The sequence below is a fragment of the Anopheles moucheti genome, chromosome 3, assembly GCF_943734755.1.
Source record: "Anopheles moucheti chromosome 3, idAnoMoucSN_F20_07, whole genome shotgun sequence".
Classification (NCBI taxonomy): Eukaryota; Metazoa; Arthropoda; class Insecta; order Diptera; family Culicidae; genus Anopheles; species Anopheles moucheti.
Window position 1 is genome coordinate 70,363,526 of NC_069141.1, and position 21,477 is coordinate 70,385,002.

The 21,477-nt window shown below is 50.1% G+C and overlaps 1 protein-coding gene across 1 annotated transcript in view; it reads left to right on the top strand.

Moving 5' to 3' along the window:
* Nucleotides 1–21,477, top strand: part of LOC128302969 (uncharacterized) — a 224,654-nt gene that overhangs the window by 50,815 nt on the left and 152,362 nt on the right. The window contains 3 exon segments of the mRNA XM_053039821.1: nucleotides 13,074–13,210; nucleotides 13,213–13,232; nucleotides 15,439–19,654. Coding sequence (XP_052895781.1) covers nucleotides 13,074–13,210; nucleotides 13,213–13,232; nucleotides 15,439–19,654 — 4,373 coding nt within the window.

A 21,477-nucleotide genomic window follows, 5' to 3' on the forward strand; every position in this document is an offset into this window, starting at 1 on the left:
GTTTCACCGCGCATAATTATGTTGCGGCTTTAGGGTGGTAATTAATAATAAACCAGCCGCTTCCCGGATCGGTACGTGATCGTTCAACGCGGGTAGTAATTTGAGGTTTTATGGCAAATTTTACATCCGCCGCACCGCGACCAAGAAACGAAGGTGGTGGACGCATTTAATTGGGTTGATGTGTTTGGCTGGCCAGGTAGGTAGGGGAGAAAATGTGGAGTTTTTTTTAATCTCAAAATCAAAAGTGAAATTGTACATGGATGGTTTAATAGGAGATTTATTGGAATCTCTAATTGTTTCGCGTTTGGTGGTGACGAGAATAGCCTTGATGACTAGAAGAGGTTTTTTGAAGGTTACACTAATGGTCTCAGAGCTCAGAAAGGCAGTAAAGGTTAAAATCCTCAACAAAAAAGAACTACAGGTGCATCTGCATAATAAAAAACATTTACCTCCAATCAGGTCTGATTTCTCAATGGGACAGGTTTTGAGGTGTTATATTGTGAGCGATATCATTAAAATTCATTCATCCGTCAAAATATTATGTCTCTTAATTTTATTAAACTTTTTGGTAATTTTTTTTCTGCAAACATAATAGAATACTGTAAACAATAGTTGATCGTCAATTGAAGATACGAAATTCCAGGTAGCAACTGCTATGTTTTTTTTTGTGCTGGGGATTTCTCTACGGCGAGGAACTTTTTAAACACCCAAATGGGAATTACATGCTATGTGGGAAAATGCATTATTCTACAACACTCCCTCTCTCCGAAATGATGCGGACGTACGATAAAAAAAAAAACTAAGCTGCAACCGTCATCGAGTCACCTTGAAAAAGACAGCAAAATAATGTAAATATTTAACCAATATCGGTTGCCATTTCCTGTCTGTGAGGGAAAAATGTGAAACAGTAAACTCCACACCGGAGGATGTTAGCTCACCGGAGCGTTACCTGAATGCGTCCCGGTACGTCCTGTCCCTATAACGGACTTGTGTCTGCTCAGCCTGCGTAACGTGTTCCGCTAATAGTGTAGCGTACGGAAATGCAGCCCATCCTGTCCCGGGGGTCTCAGCCGCTTAGGTAGTTGTCTCGGAAGGTATTGCGTGAGAAGGACAGTGTATGACTTACGATGGCCACATGCAGCGGAGGGCTTTCCAGCCTTTCATTAAAACATAATTCCCGAAGAGAATGTTAATGCCCCGGAATGTTAATCCTTGGCAGTGGCGCCGACTAGAGAGCATTGGCCGGTCCGGGATAACCGATCATCCGTGATCCTTTTCGGTCCCGATTCGTTATGGGTGCTTTTACCATCAAGCTTACGTCCCTTCGGGGCGGGGGATATATCTTTCCTTTCGCTGGGCAACAAATTAATGCAAAATAACGCTGCTGCACCCCATGGGCGTTGTGATGTTGCACCGTACGCTATTGTTTGTATGCAAATTAATAGTGCAAGACGATGCGTGGCGAAAAGCTAAAAAAAAAGGCAAAACGGGTCACCGAGGCGATCATTGCCTTTCAACGCACGCACCACGAAAAGCCCCTGGCGCAGAGGCGTTGGCGTAGATGTTGAGGATTTTTTTTTTGTTGAGAGCTTCAACGCAGTTGTTTTATTATGATTTCACTGTACAAACGTCGAAGACACATGAAGTTGGGTCGTTCATGCAGAAATAATTCACTCCCCTCCATGGGCCGCTAATCGATCTCTACATCGAGCCCTATCTCAACGCGATCACCTTCATAGTTAGATCGAAATATTGGGTGTATCGATCAGTGTTCGGTGCGCTTTAGGGGTGCGTTCGTACAATTCGTGAATTAATTAACCAACCAACGGTGCAAACCGTCGCTGACAACGGGAGATTTGAAGGACGCATCAAAATTGAAGGTTACCTCTTCGGCTGGGGCTCGAAAAATTCTACCATTCTCCATGGCTAATCATCCCACCACAAACGAGTGGCCAAGGGCTCTCTCTCGTTCCGTGCTGGGCAGTGCGCTCGGTTGCTGTGTGCGAGGTGGTGCGTAAAGTGACCTACTTAAACGGTGACGTCTTTGGCGTCACACGAGAAGGTGCAGGAAATGGGGAAACACCGCAATCAGAATCGGACTGAATTTGAATATCATGACGTTCGTTCTCGGAAGTGAGGACGACTCATAGCTGATGCACGTTTGGTTGAACGATCAAGAGTGGCGAAATGATGACTCATACCACCGAAGAGATCGGATGGCTTGGTGAGTCTTTCTAGTCGGAGTGGAAAGTACAATTACAAGCGATCATATTTCCCTCCCCATTTAATGCGATCGTTGTTGCTGGTTTTTGATTGTTTGAGGTGGTGGTGATGGCAGAGTGTTAACTGGGCGCAAAGCTATGCGATCGTCGTGCGGAACACCCACGGACGGAGAGGGGCGGTGGGCAATGCGTTGACGAGCGTCACAGTTTTCCCCTAACCCTAGCAAGAGCAGGAAGAGGGAACAACATTAAATCAGTCCTACCCTTATATTTGCTCCGTCAACTTTCCTAACTCGGATTCCCAGCCTGTTTTGTTAATCGATTTATGATGCTCACTTCCTAAAGCGCCCTGCATCGTTGCCCCGCCGGAGCACAATATTTATCCAATTTAAAAGTCATCTTCATGGCACGTGGCCATGTTGTGGAGAGTGTACGATCTGTTGGAACAGTGGTAGTTTTGTGCTGTGTTAAAATTATAGCTAACAAGTGTCAGTGTTGCGTTAAGATATTGGGAATTGTGTTTCAGCTATCTTCATACATGAACATCCAATAGAAATCGCTATCAATGCAGCAAGATGCAGCGCATTGCAATCATTAATTTATAGCAATGCAATGCACACTCCGCATAGCCCATTCCAACCGGTGCAACAAATACATCCCGCATCCGTTAGTCAGGCAACGGGCAACGATTAAAGGAAGCAACATTTCATCAGCAGAACATTAAGTAAGTGCCGCCATGTTCGTCCACCGGCATCGGTGAAGGCAACAGAACACAAACCGAAGGTCAACCATAATTTGCACGATTGTTAGCAATTTCCGCAAAGTGGTCCGCTGCATCGCTGGGAGCTGGGGACTCGCACACACAGTTGGGGCCCGCTGTTTACGCTACGGCGATTTCCTTTCCCGTTTCACGCTCTCGGTGTAGAATCGTGTCAGTGAGCATGTTTCCCTGCGTGCAACCATCGTCTCTCCCGTGCACGCCGTGCCATGTCCGTGGAGGGTTTTGAGGTTAGATCGTTGAGTTTTTGTACTGCTCAACATCATCGTCGAATGAACGAGAGCAGCTGTTCGGCACAATGTGTGGCCGGGCGCGGGACTAGGCCAACTGTCCACCAATGTCCACCGCGTACGAATACCCTACTGACCGCCGATTCGCACAACTTGGTCAACTTCCCTAGCGTGACATAATCGGCAAACCGCGCTGAAAGGAAGTGGCACGCGCATCTTCAGCTTCGAAAAGGTTGATGCCTTCCAAAGAGGAGGATTAAACAACAAAAAAAAAACGCGTCATGACAATGTTGCTATTATGGCTCGTGGTGGCATAGATTTTTTAATGCCCTTCCTCTTTTGTGGTCAATGCGGAACGAATTAGTAGTGACATCGATGGGGGAAGTATAAAGGCAGAAGTTGTTGCCAGTCATCATGCGGTGTGCTGCGCATCCCACTGTCCAACGCGTTGATTGAATTTGACGGATAAGTGTTGATAAACACTCCGTCGTGTCAGGCGCGGGACAAGTGTCGAACGATCACACACACTTTACGTGAAAGAGATGACTAGGTGTAGTAGCACCTACTTGCGTTTTGCACTCTAGATGAGTCTATATTCAGCTAGTTTTGTGTAACATTTTATTCCCACGTCCTTCACCGTAAGCCCAAACGAGCGCATTACTCCGTAGACATTCCGCAACAACAGCTGTGCCTCGTAAGGGTTCGGAGGGCAGGGCACTGTGAGGATGACAAATTGTTTTGCTCTCAACTCCAGCCGTCAGTACAGCGTGTGGCAGTCGTCAAATCTACATACTGACATTCCTTTAGGGGCGGCATGTAAATCGCATACCAACAGAACAGACCACATCCAGGCGACATTCCGCGTTATTGTCTTTCGCGTGTACGCTCGCGCTTTTGCAAGGGTGGAATGTACACCTGAGCGACCTTCCCCCCTGAAAAGGACTTACCGGCCGATTAAGTTGTTGTCCAAACGGTTCCAGCTGCAGCTGCTATAACCCTCTACGACAAGTGTGCGAATCGAAGCGTTTGCCAGTTGGAACTCGCGTCTATTTTTGTCTACCGTCGGGCAAAGTACTCAAATTTCGCAACCACTTCACGGCACCGGTGACTTTTAGCCGGACTCGCTCGCTCCGGATGCTATGGATCGGGTTTATCTCCGCTGACATTCTACCGTCAACCGCCACATGTGTGTGTGTGTGCGTGCATGAATGACCCCGTGGAGATTGATAAACCCTCCCAACAGCACGCTTACCCGGTCACCGGTCGGACTAAATCTGTGAGAGGATGTCGTTGTTGTGTCTGGCGGACGCAGTTGTCAACGAGACAAGTAACCATACACCCGCGCCACCGGATGGCGTGCGCAGTGGGGAAGTTCTAATTGTTTGCAGCACCATAAACGAGATCGTTTGTCTCCGCGGCCACGATTGTCGCTCGGGTTTGCTTTGCGGCGTTGAGGGACAGGAAAGCACTCGCCTCCATCGCCACCTCCGGGCCCGCAAACGCTGCGTGGCGAAGCGGTCGCCAGTCGTGCCCTGCTCCTAACTCTTAGTTCTAAGTCAACCGTGAGTGAAGTCAGTGCCGTCAGACGCTAGAATCGCGAGTTGCAACGCGATAGATGTAGGTCGTCACCACCGACACAAGTGTGTTGCTATATTTTCTCATCTCGTTTGATTAGTTCTTGAGGATGTGCGGTTTCGGTAGTTACTAACGCAGTATGACGTACACTAGCGTTGATTAGTGTTCGCCGTGTTTATAGTGAGTGGTTGTATACTTACCCGTGCGGTGAAGCGTAAACAACATGCGTACGGGAAGATGCTGCGGCGTAGTGGCAATAGTCGGAGACTCTACACACAAAATCGCAGTGTTGATGTGTAAAAAAATAGCTAAACATCCAAGACGTTCAAACGACAAGGGCACAAAAAAAGGCTATTTGAAACTAGCGAGCGTTAAATTCAATTATTGCTCAATTTTGTCCGGAACGACCTTGTTCAGGGTGTTAATATTGTTTTTCGGTTATTTTTACAGCAACCGAACGAAACACAAGAGAAAATATACACACCAATCGGTCCGTATGCTTACCCAGCTACACCGCTAAACCTCATCATTGCCGTGTGTGCGCTATCGACACGTACACCCGGATCGTCGATCCCCGGGTTGGTGGACGTGGTGCCAGCGAGAGGTGCCGTAGTAAAAAGTAAACATTCGATCCGCGATAATGCGAAAACACACCACCGTGTGGTGGCGGTTGAGAATATTTTTCAACTGCTGCACCCCCCCCCGCCATTTGTACCGGACCTCGAACTCGAGCGTGAACTTCGCGCTGTGCACGCTAATCATGCAGCGCGCACGGACGCGACCACAATCTTGTGTCTTGCTGCTGGAAGCTTTGCGTTAATTGTCGCCAATGCGCGCCGTCCAACACAACGCAAACGGTAGACGAACTGCTCGCCGCTGGGCCTAACGATCGCGCGGGTCGTGAACCTTGAGTGATATTTGATTTAATTTTGGAGCCCTCGGTTGGCGGGGAAGACCGAGGCGCACACCGTACGGACAGGTTGCGTGTGCAAACGTGACCAGTTCACCTTCGGAAGGGTTTCCGTCTTATGGTGCGCGCCGTACATTTTCCATACCCGGTACCGATCGAAATGATTGTGCGTGTGTGTGTGTGTGTTTTGGAGAGTTGCTTCGTTAAGAACTGCCGGAAGCGGCATTTATTTGAAGCGTCGGCCACAGCCAGCACAGCGTGCGATATGTTTGTGCGGCCCTATCTGCGCCTAGCATCTATCGTTAGTGTCAGCCAAGATTTTTGAGCAGTTTTGTTCGTTATGCTTTGCCAGTTTTGTTTCCCCCTCCCGGCCTGCAATCATGGCAAGAACTTCATATGAAGAGTGTTAAGTTTCTGGGAGTGTCTCCCGAGGGACCCCACAGCCATGGCTGGGATAATATATTTACAACATTGTGTCTCATTGTTGAGCATGACGTTGACGAAGAATTCTTCAATGGAGCGGTATGTAAATTTAAGATGTTTGAGTTTTGTACTTGTTCTTCACCAGCAATTCCAAAGTCCACAAACCGATCAACGTCAGTCACGGTTTGGTCACGTCAGAACCTCACGCCAATAATTACCACAACACGGGTAGCCGTGACTGAATTCTATAACGCTTATTAATCTCATTGTCTGGATTTTTTTTGGTAACCATTCTTCCATTACGATCGATGAGATATCAGAATTTTGCTGAGTATCCTGCGAACAAAAAAGAGCCATAAAATCCACCTCACAACAGCAATCATTTATGGCCAGCAAACTGTCAAACGTGTTGATCGTGAGCGTTAGTAATGGGGCGATTTGAACCGTGCGTTACACGTCCTGTCTACACAACTGCAGTTCATCAACGTGGGTAAATAGGGGCGTCTACTGTTGCTGCTGCTGTACTTCTTCGGTAGCAGCCCGTTTTGATGGCATTCAGAAACAATAATATCTCGGCTTTATCCCATCCCAAAAAACCCCTTCGCGGTTGTTTAATTTAGCGAATGAATATTGCATTACGTAAAGCTTTAGATACGATCAACTCTTGCGCGAATGTGTTTCGACTGACTGATGTTTCGACAGCGCAATAAAAAGATCAAGTTATAAACCACCTACGAACATGGAAAGGTACATGCATTTTTGCCCCGACAATGGCCCACCATGGAACTAAACGCAAATCTAAATGGAAAATCGGCAACAAAACACAAGCCTCTTACACAATTTTACACAAAACATAAACTCTCCCGGGGCCGGGGCCAAAAACTTTCTTCTTTCGTTCACGACGTTTCGGTCGGGTTGTAATAAACGCGCACACACAACTCAGGTTTTCCCAATCAGCTTATTAAGCAACAGGGCACATGCACGCACAGAGAAGAGACCATGTGCAACGGAAAGCGAGAAAAAAATGAACCACTTGTCGATGCGAGGTGCGGGTACGAGGTGAGTGGCATCGTTTCCACCTACTAATCTAATCAACCGTTTGAGCCAGTTTTCTATCACTCCGTTAGACCGAGCGAGCGAACGAACTATCAATTTCCTTTCGCCCCAAAACGCATTGCCCTTTTTCCCCCAGGGTCCACGTGGAACGGGGTGCGGTTACCGTGTCCGAAATTCCGAACAGAAGACGCACCTCGCACACCTTTCGAGTGGCACAACACGGCGGCACGGTGTAAACATCGGTACGAACCAGGGCCAATTACAACATTGCTCGCGTGTTTTGATCCGGGGCGTCCTTTCCCTATTTTTATGTTCACTGCACTCGGCTCAAGCCGGGACTCCCGAAAAGCCCATCCCGCGTGGTGGGTGTTCACAACAACCTAACCCAACCGAACGCCGCTGGAATTCGGGCATCGGAGCGAACGGAGTACCTCGACAGCACGCACTCTACTCGATCTTCGTTAACACGGTTGGGAGTGTTCCATATTTGTGGCGTTCCCCGCAGAGGTCGCCACACCGTGAATCTTACCGCACGGTCTGTGTGGCACGTGCTTGTACATGGGGCAAACAATCTTAGTGTTTGTTTGTCACAGACCCGGGGCACATAAATCTGGATGACACACTGTTGTCAGGGCAAAACCAAAACCGACCTGTTGCGTGTAAACATGCGTAGATAGCGTATCGTCACAAGGTAAACACAAAGCGAGTTACATTTAAACGCCCTGCTGAAGGTGTTAAACGACAGGTACGGATGAATATACGCCTCACCAGCACAGTGTGATACAATGGCAAGGTGAAATGTCAAAGGAGAGTATAGATGGCGCTTCTGTGGTGAGTTTCCAATAGGTGGATACACTTGAGAGCAATGTGTGGATAGTATACTCGAGCGTAACTTCAAGAGGTTACTCAAAAACATCGGCTCAGTAAGTAGGCAAGTTAGGGAGAAGGGAAAGAGAGATAGATTCTCCTGCTCAGTGCACTGATTACTTACCTCATTTGACACGCTATCCCTCTTCAGTAATGACACCGATCAACGACGTTTAGATAAACTTTGCCTCACCATCCTGTTGTGAGATCGTTCGGTTCTCTTGAAGCTCTTTAAAATTAAATAAAATACACGTCAGTTGAAGCCACTGAAGCTAGCACGCGTGTCTTCCACTGTCTGTTGGCAATATATTTTTTCCCACCGGTGAACAATTAATGATGGCGCTGACATTTATTCTATTTTTTTCACTCTCTCTACTCCCCCTTATCTCGTTAGGCAGTGGTGGTATGAAAAACTTAAAATTAAATTCACTTACCGATTTCTAAACGCGTACACCACCGTTTGCGATTCCCTATTTCGTTTTGGGGATCGTCTGGGCTTGGATCTATTTATTTATTTAATCCGCATGCCTTACATCTAGCGCTCGAAAAATGCAAGGAATGTAATGCATCGTGCTGTAGCGTGAGAGGGTAGAGTTATGGGGCCTATCATGCAACATTGTTTACAGCAAAACGCCTAATCGCAAAACGCCGATTCGCCGTACGCGCTATGCCACAGGCAAATCTGGCATCGCCGTGCGGTCAAAGGTTAGGTTTATTTCGATTCCATTCTGTGGCATGTTTCGAGGTGAGCATGCGCACAGACCCCTGGAGCACGACCGTTTCGGCGCTGTACCATATGTGATCATTTGATGTGATCGCTAGCTAAACTTTGTGGAGCATGGGAAAGATTGCGAATTGTGCGGTCGGGGGTTGGTTTTTTCTGTTGCGAAAATATAGGTTTACTGCACACGATCATCCATTTTCTCGGACCATAATTATCTCTCGTGATAGGCGGTGGGTTTGGACACGGGGCTAGGAAGTTGAGCAGATTTTCCTTTTTTCTTCACTCTTCCAAGAAGGCAATAGATCAGTAGCAGTAGACGAGTTTGATTTTGAAGAGCGTATGAATTCTTGACCGACCGGGTCTTAAGTCTACCCTATTTAACATCCAACACCAATGTTTACATACTAACTACGTGTTTGAAATTGTTTATAAAAGAACGATTTACGTGCACTATTAGACGTACGCTGCTCCATCCACGACGTACGTGATCTTCCACCCGGACGCGGGGCTGTAGTTCTATGATATTCGTTACAAAGCGGGCAATACTTCATTTCCCAATCATACGTGATGGTCGCGAACTAATTCTACCCCATGAGTTACCATCTGTGCGCGCAATCAGCAAACCTCCCTCCATCCCGAGCCGGCTATTTATTGACCCTATCGATCAACATCGATCATGGATGGGGGTTGGGACCTCCTTCAAGAACATTAATTTACCGAGCGAAACGTTCTCGGCGCACGAAGGGCGTATCGGTCGATCGACGAACAAATTAAGCAACCTTCGTCGGCAATTGTGAGCAACTTCCCTGCTGATGGACGTGCTGTGTCATGCGAATTTCGGAGCAAGGTCTTCGGCAGGAAGTTATGGGAAGGGTGGCGATGCAGGGTTTGATTTGATTCCGTACCGGATGTTCCTTCACACCTCACGTTCAGCGGCACAGGTGTGATAGGGGTCTTAAGCATCGTGTTAGCTTGAATATATCCGCCCTCCTCATCATCATCATCATCACCATCATGATCGTGGACGATCCACGGTTGATTGCGGTCATGCGATGGAGAGAAAGCCTACCAACCGACTGCCCATTAGAAGTCGGAAGTATCGATTATTTGGCACAGATTCCGCGGGATTCCGCAAGATTCCCGCGAAGCAAGCGCATTTTGTACACCCACCGGTTAATGCGGGTGTGAAGTGCCCGGAGTCTTCCGAGCCATAAAACCATCATCATCGCCCTGACACACTTGTCGTTAGCATCATGCATGTGAGTGAGCTGAGAAAAAAAAAGAACACCTAATAACCCTCCATCGGAAGTGGGATTGCCGGTCGTACTGCGTCAACTCCCTTAACACTTGTGTCCGTGGTCGCGGTCGCCAATAATTGCGGGCTTCCTACGACCTCGCGCCAAGTGAAAGTTTCCCTTTCACGGCGAACGGCCCTTCGGGGTTGGCGAAACTTAAGCCCGCACCCCCGTAGCTGTTTTCCGCCTAGCCGGGAGCTGCTGGGGATGCTATTTGCATGCACCATCCCGTATCGACCCTGCAACCTGCAGATGAACCTGCGCGACACCAGATGGCGCACGCATCGCTTGGAGGAGGGTTTCAAGTTTCCTTCGGGGACCACCGGTCCGGTTGATCTGAAACGATGAAACGGCAGATTTTTCGCTAGAAAGCAAAACCCTCCGCTGCACACCAACCACAGCGCGGTGGACCCCCCGGTCCGCAGGGTTGAGAACACGCGCTGCTGACGTTGACGGGCTATTTTTACTCCACCGCTCCAAAAGAACAATCGTGCGGGTTGTGTTCTGTGTTCCGAGAATTGAAAGCGCACTGTCCGTTGCATAATTGAACGACATGGGGGCGGATGGACTATCCGCACTGGACGCAATTTACGGAAGGAGCGTTGCCGCAAAGCGTATGGAGTGGTGAAGGTGGCCGGAAAGGAGGAGGGGAAAACATAACTTTTGCCAGCATTAGCGTAAACCCCCGATCTCGTGCTCGCGATCGGTTGCAATCGGTTTGATCTTTGAAGGGCCCAAAAGTAGGTCGGTTTTACAGTCCGTGTATTCTGGGGTAATTATACAGGATGATCATCTCTTGTGCTGGCGGGGGAGGGGGCAGCCATTACTGACGACATACGGATCGTTGGCTGTGTGATCATATCGCGTCATTCGAAGACTTCGAGTGCGAGTTAATGAAAGTGTATCCAATGCTCCGTTGCATCTTGCTCTAGCGCCCAGCTCGAAGTCCAGCTCCGAAGCTAGCTGGACTCTCACTTTCGATTCGGTGAAGTTATTGAGGCATTCGGGGCTCGGAAGAAGCATTAGGGTTTGAGTAAATACCGCGAAGACCTCTGTGGGGTTAGTATTTATTTTTCCCACATCTGGCGAGCGATGGATGTAACGGCGAAGTTGCTAGATGGCATCCAGAGCTATACACCCGACCGATAACCTCGGATCCGTGTCGGATGAGTTGTCGGAGTACGAATTGACCACACGTACCGAGTTTCCTCGACCTAAATTTCGACCGATAGCTATATTTTCTTCGCCATCCATAAGAATCTTCAGGGCAGAGAAAGGATTACTGCTTTGTTTGCAACGCCGTTTCATTGCGCATGAGTTCGCTTCGTGGTCAGTCGTCACTTCCGTACCATCTGCTAGAATTCGGCGGTAAATAAACATTACATCTCCCAGCATGCGCGTTCCACTCGACTGTTAGGATACATCTGCGATGGGGGCAAGTGAGCTGTCGTGAATGTTGTGCTCCGTCCATAACCTACCGATCGCGTAAGGAGCATCTGTTCGTACAGATACGCCGCACGTTGAACTCGGCTCGGAGCTCTCTGTACCGCACGTTCCGGTTCTCTCCGACATTGGTGCCAGCTTCCGATCTTCCCATTCTACCGGAGCTATTTTTAATGAACTGCTAATGTAAATAAACGGCCCCGTAGGCTTGGTTTTTTTCGGAGCGGGGTGCACGCTTCTTTGTTGTTCTATTTCGGGAGCGACCATACTCGCGCACACCATCGCAGGATAACGCGCACAAATACGCGTAAACAATACGTGTACGAGAACACATAAAACCTTTGACGAGCGACAGAGTTATGCTTGGTTTTTTCCCGATGTCGATGTCAACACGGCGTCCTTCACGGGGCAAAGTGGTTGTACCAGCTCCGTGTACTGCAAAGTGTCAAACTTCTTCCCGCTGACGCTGTATGTAGAGACAAATTTGCTTATCCACTAATCGAAGTAACCCCAGACAGGGGTACACGCAGACCAAACGACGGCTGCGCACAAAGCGTTACTTACTAGCGTTATTCGCAAACACTAACAAAAAAAACTAACACCGACACGGAATGGCGTTGCGCACAGATGCGTTGGTGGTAGTAGTTAGTGACCAGTGCCAAATCATCTTGCGCGCGTTTGCGTGCGTGAATCTGCGGACATCGGAATGTGTTTTAGTATCCATTTGTAGTTCACCCGCGCCGGTGTGCACACTGCCATCTGCTGTTCGCTTGCTAACATGTGATTTTGTCCTGTGATATTGTGAGCGTTGCGTTGCCGTTGGGTGTATCCGGTGGGATCCAGTGCCCAAACGTTTTTCAAGATGTCGAATCAGGCATTTGTATTATTTCAAGTAAGCTGAAGATAAGCGTAGCTCAACGACCGTCTTAAGCGAAAACAAGTGGACGTTCCAGTGTTTGTGCTTGTGAAGATTGAATTCTACCTCTTTAAAGCTGTCGACAAGTGATGACATTAATTGAGCTGCATCTCACCCATTGGTGATGATCTGTATCGATCTCCAAACGGTGAACCGTTTCGTTCGGACGAAGATGAGCTCGAAATGGCCAGTGTCGTGTCCTTTTTTTGTCGCTGCCCCTCATTCGTCAATCGTGATCCACCCGCACGGACTTTCCCACGCACGTAATCGTCTCTAAATAGATCCAACCGAACTGGTGGCGACGACGAGCGTTACGACCAAGACGCGCTGCGACTCACTTTTCAAGGTTTCCTCTACCTATGGGATGTGAAAAAGGTCTATCGGCAGTTGATAGTGTGCGGTGTATGAATCAGAGAAATTTTTGTCGCCAACAGTTGAATGCGAGAAGATGCAACCGGTGACGTAGCACGATGACCACTGCGTCCTGAAGTATGTCCTGAGGATGGTTGCGAAACGATTGCGCCAACAATCGAGTAGTTTTTTTTACGTTCGGGATCGAGTCATGTTGCATTCCATTGTGGCCGTGCCAAGAAGGGAAATGCTCGTACATTCGTGAACGTATACAAGGGTGAAGATTGTTTACGGGCGTATGCGGCTGCGAAGACGTGCTTGCGTCACCCGATACGGGCGGTTCGCGTCTTTGCGCCCAGAAGCGCCTTGGTCCAATTTCTGACACTGCGTTTGGCAGCGGCGAGCGGTGCGCCGTCGGTCCGGCGGAACTCCAACGCAAAACGTAATAATTATGATCATCGGGCTGACATTGACACGTACCCCCGGGATGCGTCATGCGTAACCTGGCTGACAGTGACCTACGCATGGCCGGGAGTAGTTCGTGCACGAACTCGGTTCGTGCCCTTCCAGAAGGCAGATGCTTCTTGCAAACAAGCGCCCCCTAGAACGCGACCCCAACGAGGCGTCCACATGCGGACACACGCGGAGTGGACTCTCTGTTTGGGGAGGGGAGAAAAAAAAACGCACAGAAAATCTCCAAAAGTTTTAAACGGAGTACACCGTGTCGCGTCACGTTGAGTGATCGTACCCCGTTATTATTCCGCACTGGTGTACCTTTGCTCGGGACCCGGGGCAGAGTAACCACTCGGGGTTTGTTTTCATTTCGGGGTCGAGTGTCTTTGGGAGGATGGTATCCCAAAATCTTACACTCGGGCCACTGTTACCGTGTGCTGCTGGTGAGGAATAATTTAAGCAATTGCCAATTCAAGTAACTCTCCTCCAGGGTTAGCGTTCCAAACCGAGCAAAGGGACAGCCGTACTTGAGCGTGGAGTGGGATCCCGGTTTGGGATCACTTACCGAGTAGATGGGAACACAGCGGAGAAGTGGCAGGAAGTGGTCGGAGCTGCGGAACGCAAGCGGAAGGAGTGGTGGTAGTAGGGCAGAACTTAAATCACCACCGCAGAAAGATCGAAATGCCGAAATATAACCTCGATGAGCCGATCGCTTGACTGCGTTTCTTAAGGTCTGTGCTCAATGCTCCGTCGACGCAGCTAAAATTACAAGCTTCAACTTTCGGACAGCATGCTTGTTCCGGATTGGATTTTTGAAAAACAATCGTTGCGCTACTTAACACTGTTCGGTGGGTTTTTTTTTGGCCGGTATTTGAGGAACTGTTTTTAATACATCCGATAAAAGCAAACTACCGCGAGCTGAATTTGTGCCGTCGTTTGTTAGCAGATCGTAACATTTGAAATTATCATTATTAATGCTAAACGTTCATAGGTGGTAGAAAGTGACGGAATCTTTTAAAAACAAATGGTAAATTGCATACATTTAGGCGCTTTACACGTTGTGCTGTCACAGCGTGTTGATGGGTACAAAGTCATCCTGCAGAGAAATTTGAAGTTCGTTTGAGTGCGTCGTATGCAGCCTGCCAAAAACCTACACCACCATCGGCGAGAACTATAATAAACCTGTCGGCCATTTAGCGCATCCACTTCCTGGCTAACACCTGAACGTTCCGCTTGCCGCTTGTCAAGATGTTTTTGGACATCGCATTTGGGGGAGGGTTTTTGAAGCAACCGCTGCCAACGGGATGGAAATGTTGCTTAATGTGCAACCTTGCCATGTCTCGTGGGTGGAGGCTCGTTGTATGACGCGGTGGACATATGGTGCCCTTAATCATCCAACCCGGCAGCCCGGTCCCGCCTGCGATAAAAATAGTCCACTGCGAATGACGACTTCATACAGGCCAGCCCCGGCCCGGTAAAATGTACAACGCTGTGAGTGGTACAGTGCATGGTAGAGCAAAAATCAAAACATATCGTCCGCAAGGCGGAGTTGTTTTGGACAACAACAAAAAAAAAGAAAAGAACAACAACCCCATGCGGAGCGAACGAAAAAGACCGGCATCGGCATGTGCCGCGCTGATCGTAACCAAATGGCCGGCAATTAATTGTGGCCGGAATGCGTAAACGGTTTTGCTGCGTTGCACTTTACACCGTGCGTGCTGTGGAACGGTCGGGCCTGGATCGGATGGAAATGTCGATTGAATGGAGCATTTTCCGGCGATTCAATTGTTGTCCAACCCGGTATCGATACGGTCATGCAGCGGCATGGTCCATTACCTAATCTTTTGATACGCGTCTAGTATGCTTGCTTTTATTGGGAAAGATACAAACCATAACGCCACAAACCCTTGTTGCAAATGGAGAATTCGCAACATAAAAAAAGGTCCGATAATGGTTGTCGGAAACGTAATCGACCATTAGTAATGGATGTCTGGCACGGGAGAAATCAATCGCAGTGTGTCTTGGAGATGGTTTATGGTGGACTATTTTTAGATTTCTATTCCAAGACATTTACGTGGTGGATCTGGCTATATCTCAGCACAACCATTTCCAGCTCACCAGCATTCCATTCGATTGCGAATCGTTCGAGATTGTTTATTTCATGGCTTGCTTTTCTTTTCTTACTTACTTTCCAGACTGTTCAGACGGCATCCCCGTGGAGGCCACAGTTACCGCTGCCAAAGGACATAACGGCTCATGTGCAGCAGCAGCAAAAGCAACAGGCGATGGAGAAGGCAACCCCAGCGACACACAAATCGAAGGACGGCAAGGACAAGAAATGGTCCCTAGGCAGCTTGTTTCGCAAGAAGAAGAAGGACATTGAGACGGACTCGAGCTCGGAGGAGGACCGGAAGGCTGGGTTTGTGCCGGTCAAAGGACAGGGCACGCTCAATGGCAAGCGGAAGAAGCGTTCCAGTCGTATGGTCGGTGCTGGGTTCGATCACATCGTTATTAGTCCACCGCAACCACATCAGCAGCACATTACCGCACACCATCACTTACATCCGCAGCAGCAGCAGCAGCAAACGTCCCAGAACCAGTACGGGTTTCGAGAAGGTGACATTAACTCGATCGAAAGGTACACCGCCTCGAATGGATCGCTTGATCGGCGTGGAAGGAAGACGGATCGGTCGAGCAGACACTCGAAGGAGCGCCAGTCGTCGAGCGATGAAGAATCGCACCGATCGTCGTCGATGTCGCGCTTCCGGAGCGATGACAGTCTGGGTAACCACAGCGCCGGTTCGCACCGGAAATCGCGAACCGCACGCACCGAGCGCTACCTGAAGCGCATGTCACGCGATGACGGTGGCAGCCCACAGGGAGCAGTTGTACCAGGGCCAGCTGTTAGTCGATGGCATACGCAACCCATTTCGCCCAGCATGGTACACGGTGGCAGTGTCCAGTCGATGGACGTCACATACCGACGACATGCGCATCATTATCCGCATCATCACCATCAGCACCAGCAGCAGGCGGCAAATATGCATCTACGCAACTCGGCCAGCCTAACCAACGTTCCGCATCACATTTACCAGTCGAACTCGCCGAGCTATGCACACCAGATGGCCTATTCGGGAGCACCACAGTCCCAGGGTGGCAACCCGCAGGCGGTAACTTATGAAAACAGCTTCTACATACAGAGCAAGGCAAGCTCGATGCGTGATGCGATACGCAGTCCACCACCGATTCCACCGCGCAATCCGCAGCGCAGACTCACGATAGGACATACGAATGAGGCACGACCTGTGTCGTATGCATTCGACCGATACCATCAAGCGCCGGGTACGGGCAATGTGTGGCAAACCAATGGGCGGTGCAACAGTGAGGATCGTCTGTGGGGTCCCATGCAACCAGTGCAACGTACACCACCCTGTACGGGATTCCCTAGCACACACACGATAACGCCACCTCGGGCCACCTCTGTGCAGCCGGCGGAGGTCCAACAGCAACAGCACCGACAGCGTTACATTTCGCGACAACAACAACCACCGGTTAATACCATACAGCCGCCAAGTACACCGCCCTCTAGCGTGGCGTACCACCACCATCAGCATCATCAGCAGCAACAGAACTATCACGCAACACTTCCAGCATCACCGCCCCAGCACTCGGTGGAATATCGCTACGTTACGGATGTAACGCCTCGATCGCGTAAACCAATCCAGATACAAGACCGTACGTTCGAACCGTACGAGCCGAAGCTACCCGAACCCGCACCGACGGGAAGTGAATCTTCACTGGCCTACACCAGCACACCGACACCGACCGGCGGTGGCCGTGTCGGTTCCTCATCACGTTCGCTGCGTGCCGACAGTTCAGATTCGGTCGGTGGCGGGTCTCGCACTCCTCAACAGTCTGCCTCTGCGTTTTGGCGTCGGATCGAGGAGGAACAGCAGAGCGGTTCCCCGGCACGTCGAGGCCGTGCTACGGAACGCCGACCGGGCGTGGCTGGAACGGCCGTTTCATCACGCTCCGTATCTACTTCGCGAGCACTGGAAATAATGAACCGCCGTAATCAGGAGCTGACGCGAGAGCTGGACAGCTTGTTGGACGATAAACAGGCGAAGAATGTGGACGGTGAGGCGGAAAACATTGTCAGCGGCAGGTTGTACCTACGGCAGACTGCTGAAAATGCGTCCAGAGCCAAATCTAATGAAAAGCTGTACGAGGTCAAGGTGAAACCTGCAGCACCAGAAACAGGCGGACCAAACAGGTACGAGGAACACGTGGCCAAAACTGTTGCCCAAGGTGCTACAGCACACGGGTCTCACGGGTATCGGCGTTACGGCGATGAACACCAGCAGCAACAGCAGCAGCAGCATCACCATCAACAACCACCGGCACCACCGATGCGAACTATTTCGAAACGAAACTCATGCTCGGAGGAAGAACTGGCACGCAAGCGCAAATCGGCGAATCTCGAGGAGGCGATCAACGAGCTGGAAGCGATTTACAAGAGTCTCAAGCTGAGTGATGAGGATCTGTTGGAGCGTGCGGAGCGAAGGGATCTTCCGACACCGACTGGCTTCAGTCAACGGGCGCGTCACTATCGCTACGAGGCCGACATCGATGAGGACCGTGCAAAGGCGGAGCCCGATTTACAGCTGGATGATCTTAGCTACCGCAGCATTAAGAGGGCGAATAGCTCTATCAAAGCGCCAGACACACAGCCTCCGTTCGGTATTCCGGTTGGTCCGATTCCACCTTCTCCCAGCACGGACTATCTGACGGTACAGGCACCGGTGAAGCATACCAAACCACGCTTCCAACCACAGCGCTCTCCCGATCTAGTTGCAGATGATCTTGCCTTCCGGCAGTTGCGCAAGGACAAAGATCTGCTGGCCTGCATTGATCGCGCCAGCGTTCGTCACCAGCCAACGCAGAGTGGCAATACGAGCAGCGGCTCGGATGACTCGCGGCAGAAACGATCCACCGGTTCGCTGTCCTCCAACATTTACAGCCAGATACAGCGCGACGCTGCCAAACCATCCGGAGGTAATCTGGAGGACTATTATAAAATTGAGCTGTACGCCAAGAGTCTACGGGAAGCAACCACACCGGGTCGCGAAGTGACTCCAAAACCGAAAGACGTTTCCCCTGCGAAGGAAAAGATGGTTCCAGCACGGCCGAAGAGTGGAACGACACCGCCGAAAGAAAATCGGGGTGCGGTATTTAATCTGCCGTCAACGCTGAAATCGAGCTCTTCCAGCAGTCCACCCAAGAGCCCCGGCGTGACGGAGGGAAGCAGCACGGCATCGACACCTACCCCACGACCCAGATCGGGAACGGAGCCCGTAATCGTAGGCGCGAAGCATAAGGCGGAATTTGAGGAGATCCTGAACGCGATCGCACTGGAGGCACAGTCTACGAGTGAAAAGCTGGGAGCGGACCTGGCAGAGCTTCGTAAGGAAACTCAATCCGTGTCGAGTGGTACGAGCCCGGAGGTGAAGACGGCAGGAGCTCGCACCATTTCCAAGACAATCGCGCCAACAAACAAAGCGTCTGGCGTTGTTGTTGCTACTGCAACACCAGCAAAGTCAGAACTGAGCACTACTCCGAAAGAAATAGACGAGGTTGCTGAAGCGGCTAAGTACTGCGAGCGAATGTTGCGAAATGTTATTCAAGAGGGGCCTAAGAAGGAGACAACAAAAATGTCCGTCGCTGCAGTCGAAACGGATAAACCGAAGAACGTGGAACCGAGTCCAGTTGAGCATGTTGTTGCGAAAATAGCTGTTACAACGTCATGTCCTACGATTGTGGAACCGTCTGCATCGAACGAAACGTTGGTACTGGGTGGTCTTATTCAACAGCTGACACCGACGGGAAGTTTCGAGGCGCTCAGCAAACGTTGCCAAGAACAGCTCAGTGAGCTGGAAGCGGAAGATGAACAGCGGGATGAGCGCGTCAAGTCATCGATCGAACGCGACTACGATAATCTGGTTGAAAGTATCAAACCGTTCGAGTCGGACACGGATAAAAAGTCCACCGAGGAAGAGATCGATCTCATCATGAAGGAGTGCGGAATCGAGCTGGAATCCAACGCTGCTCAAATGGTAGCCGCCAGTGCGCAAACCGAGTTGAGTGATCGCGTTTCCGAACCGAAATCCTCCAGCGAGACCGAACCATTTCCGAAGTCCTCCTCCCAGAGCGTTGGTCCTAAGTCTATCGCAAGTGAAACACAGCGAGGACAGCGGGGCTCGAGTAGCTCTCCGTCCAGTGAGGGAAGAACGAGACCGTCCCGATCGCCACCCGTGTCATCCGTACGGTTGACACCATCCGACACCGAATCGCAGTACAACTCGTCCGAAGAGCTCGCCATGATCTTCGGCATCAAGAGCCCAACACCGACAGGTAAAGAAGCATCCGATACCGGCCGCGTATCATTGCTTTCGTTGTCGTGTGCAAATCCCTCCTCCCAGAACCCCACTGCACTGTCCAAACCCTCTGCCTCCGAACTACCCGCGACCGATGTGCATGATGGTGGCAATGACGTGGTCCTTTCCGTGCCCGTTCCCACCGTCCCTTTCCATAACCAATCCCCTACTACTAGCACCGTGGCGAGTGTTTGTGTTGTTTCTGCTACTAATAGCATCGCTTGTAAAAACGTTACTACCAACACCTCCACCAACACCAACACCATTATCACCCCTCCTTCTGTCACGCAACCGCACGACACCACCGTTGCGACTGTTCCGAGCGACGAGGAACCACCGATCGCAAGCTTCTATCTGCGCAGCAGCTTCGGAAACCATCTGCCTCACAGCCTCGACACTATCCATGAAGATCTGGCAGAGGAGCTGGAAGAAACGACTGTGGCCGACGTGGACTCAACTACGACGGATTCGGGAAATGTTAGTTTGAACGATTTCGGGTCCGAGTTTGTCGGAAATGGTACGATCGAGCGCAAGGTGACATTTGTCAACGAGGTTCAGATTGGACCGTGCGGAACCGGATACTATCCGTTTCGCAGTGTGCTACAGATACCGGAGATCTTCATCGAGGACGTAAGTGCTCAGGAGACACCGAATGAAGAGGACGAGCAACAGGACGAGCTGGAGGAGCCTGCCGAAAGTGATGCCGTATGTGAGTCGCTCGTGGATGACCCCCCAGTGGAAACGTTCGAAGAGTTGCAGCGGATGGAAGAGGAGCGGCGTCGTTTACAGGCTCTTGTGCCTCATCCTTTAGAGGATGCCGATGGTGAGCGGCAGCTACGTCATCACGGGTACGGGGCAAATGCCGCCAGCAGTAGAAGCAACAACTCGGTCGGCGGTGGTGTAACCAAACGCAAAAGTAGCAGCAGTAGCTTAGTGCAACCGCAGCATGTCGTTCTTGCATGTACCTATGGCTTGGCTAATAGCAGCGTAGACTATGTTACAATTATCGCGATCATTATTGCCATTATTACACTGTTTGCACTCATGGCACTTTAAGAATGGTAGAAATCAAACTCGACTGAGGGTAAAAAGGGTATGCAGATTTCATAACCGTATCGAACATGAGAGGTCCAGCGCCACTTTGAGACGGCATTCACGGTTCTCGCAACGCAGTTCCTTGGTTGAAGAACGAATCTCTTGCAAGACTTTCATTGTAAATGGTTGGGCGTTGGGAAAGTTTTTGATCAATGAGGTTATGCATTCTTGAAGTGAAGGATTACTGATGTAGGGAGCGGACGTTTGCCAGAATGCTTACTGTGGTTCGTGCTCCATGCTAAAGCGGACCATCTCCTTCGTGGAGATGTGTACAGGGTACTAGGGTTGTATACATTACTGTTAGCACTTCAAGGATCTGGGCACCGTGGCACCCACCTTCGTACACAATATCCACTCGCGAAACAATGTTCACCATTTGAGCTAACTTCCTCGTTGTCGTGCAGCGATGCTGTTGTTCTATACGTTTGTTACTTAACACCTCTGTTGTCGTGTGAGTTCGAGCTCCAACGATTTGTTATCATTTTTTCATAACTTGCCCTCTGTTCTGCTCCATCCTCCGTACAATGTGTGTGGTTTTGTGTAGCTGCGGAAGAGTTGTCAGTGGTGCATCCGAGCACGACCGAAAGCAGCAGCATAGTAACCCTGCCGGGTAAGCCATCGAGCATTCCGCTGATGTCCTGTCTTGGTGAAAGCACTCGGACGTCTGCTGCGAAGCTCACACCACCAATCCACAGCGCGGATCTC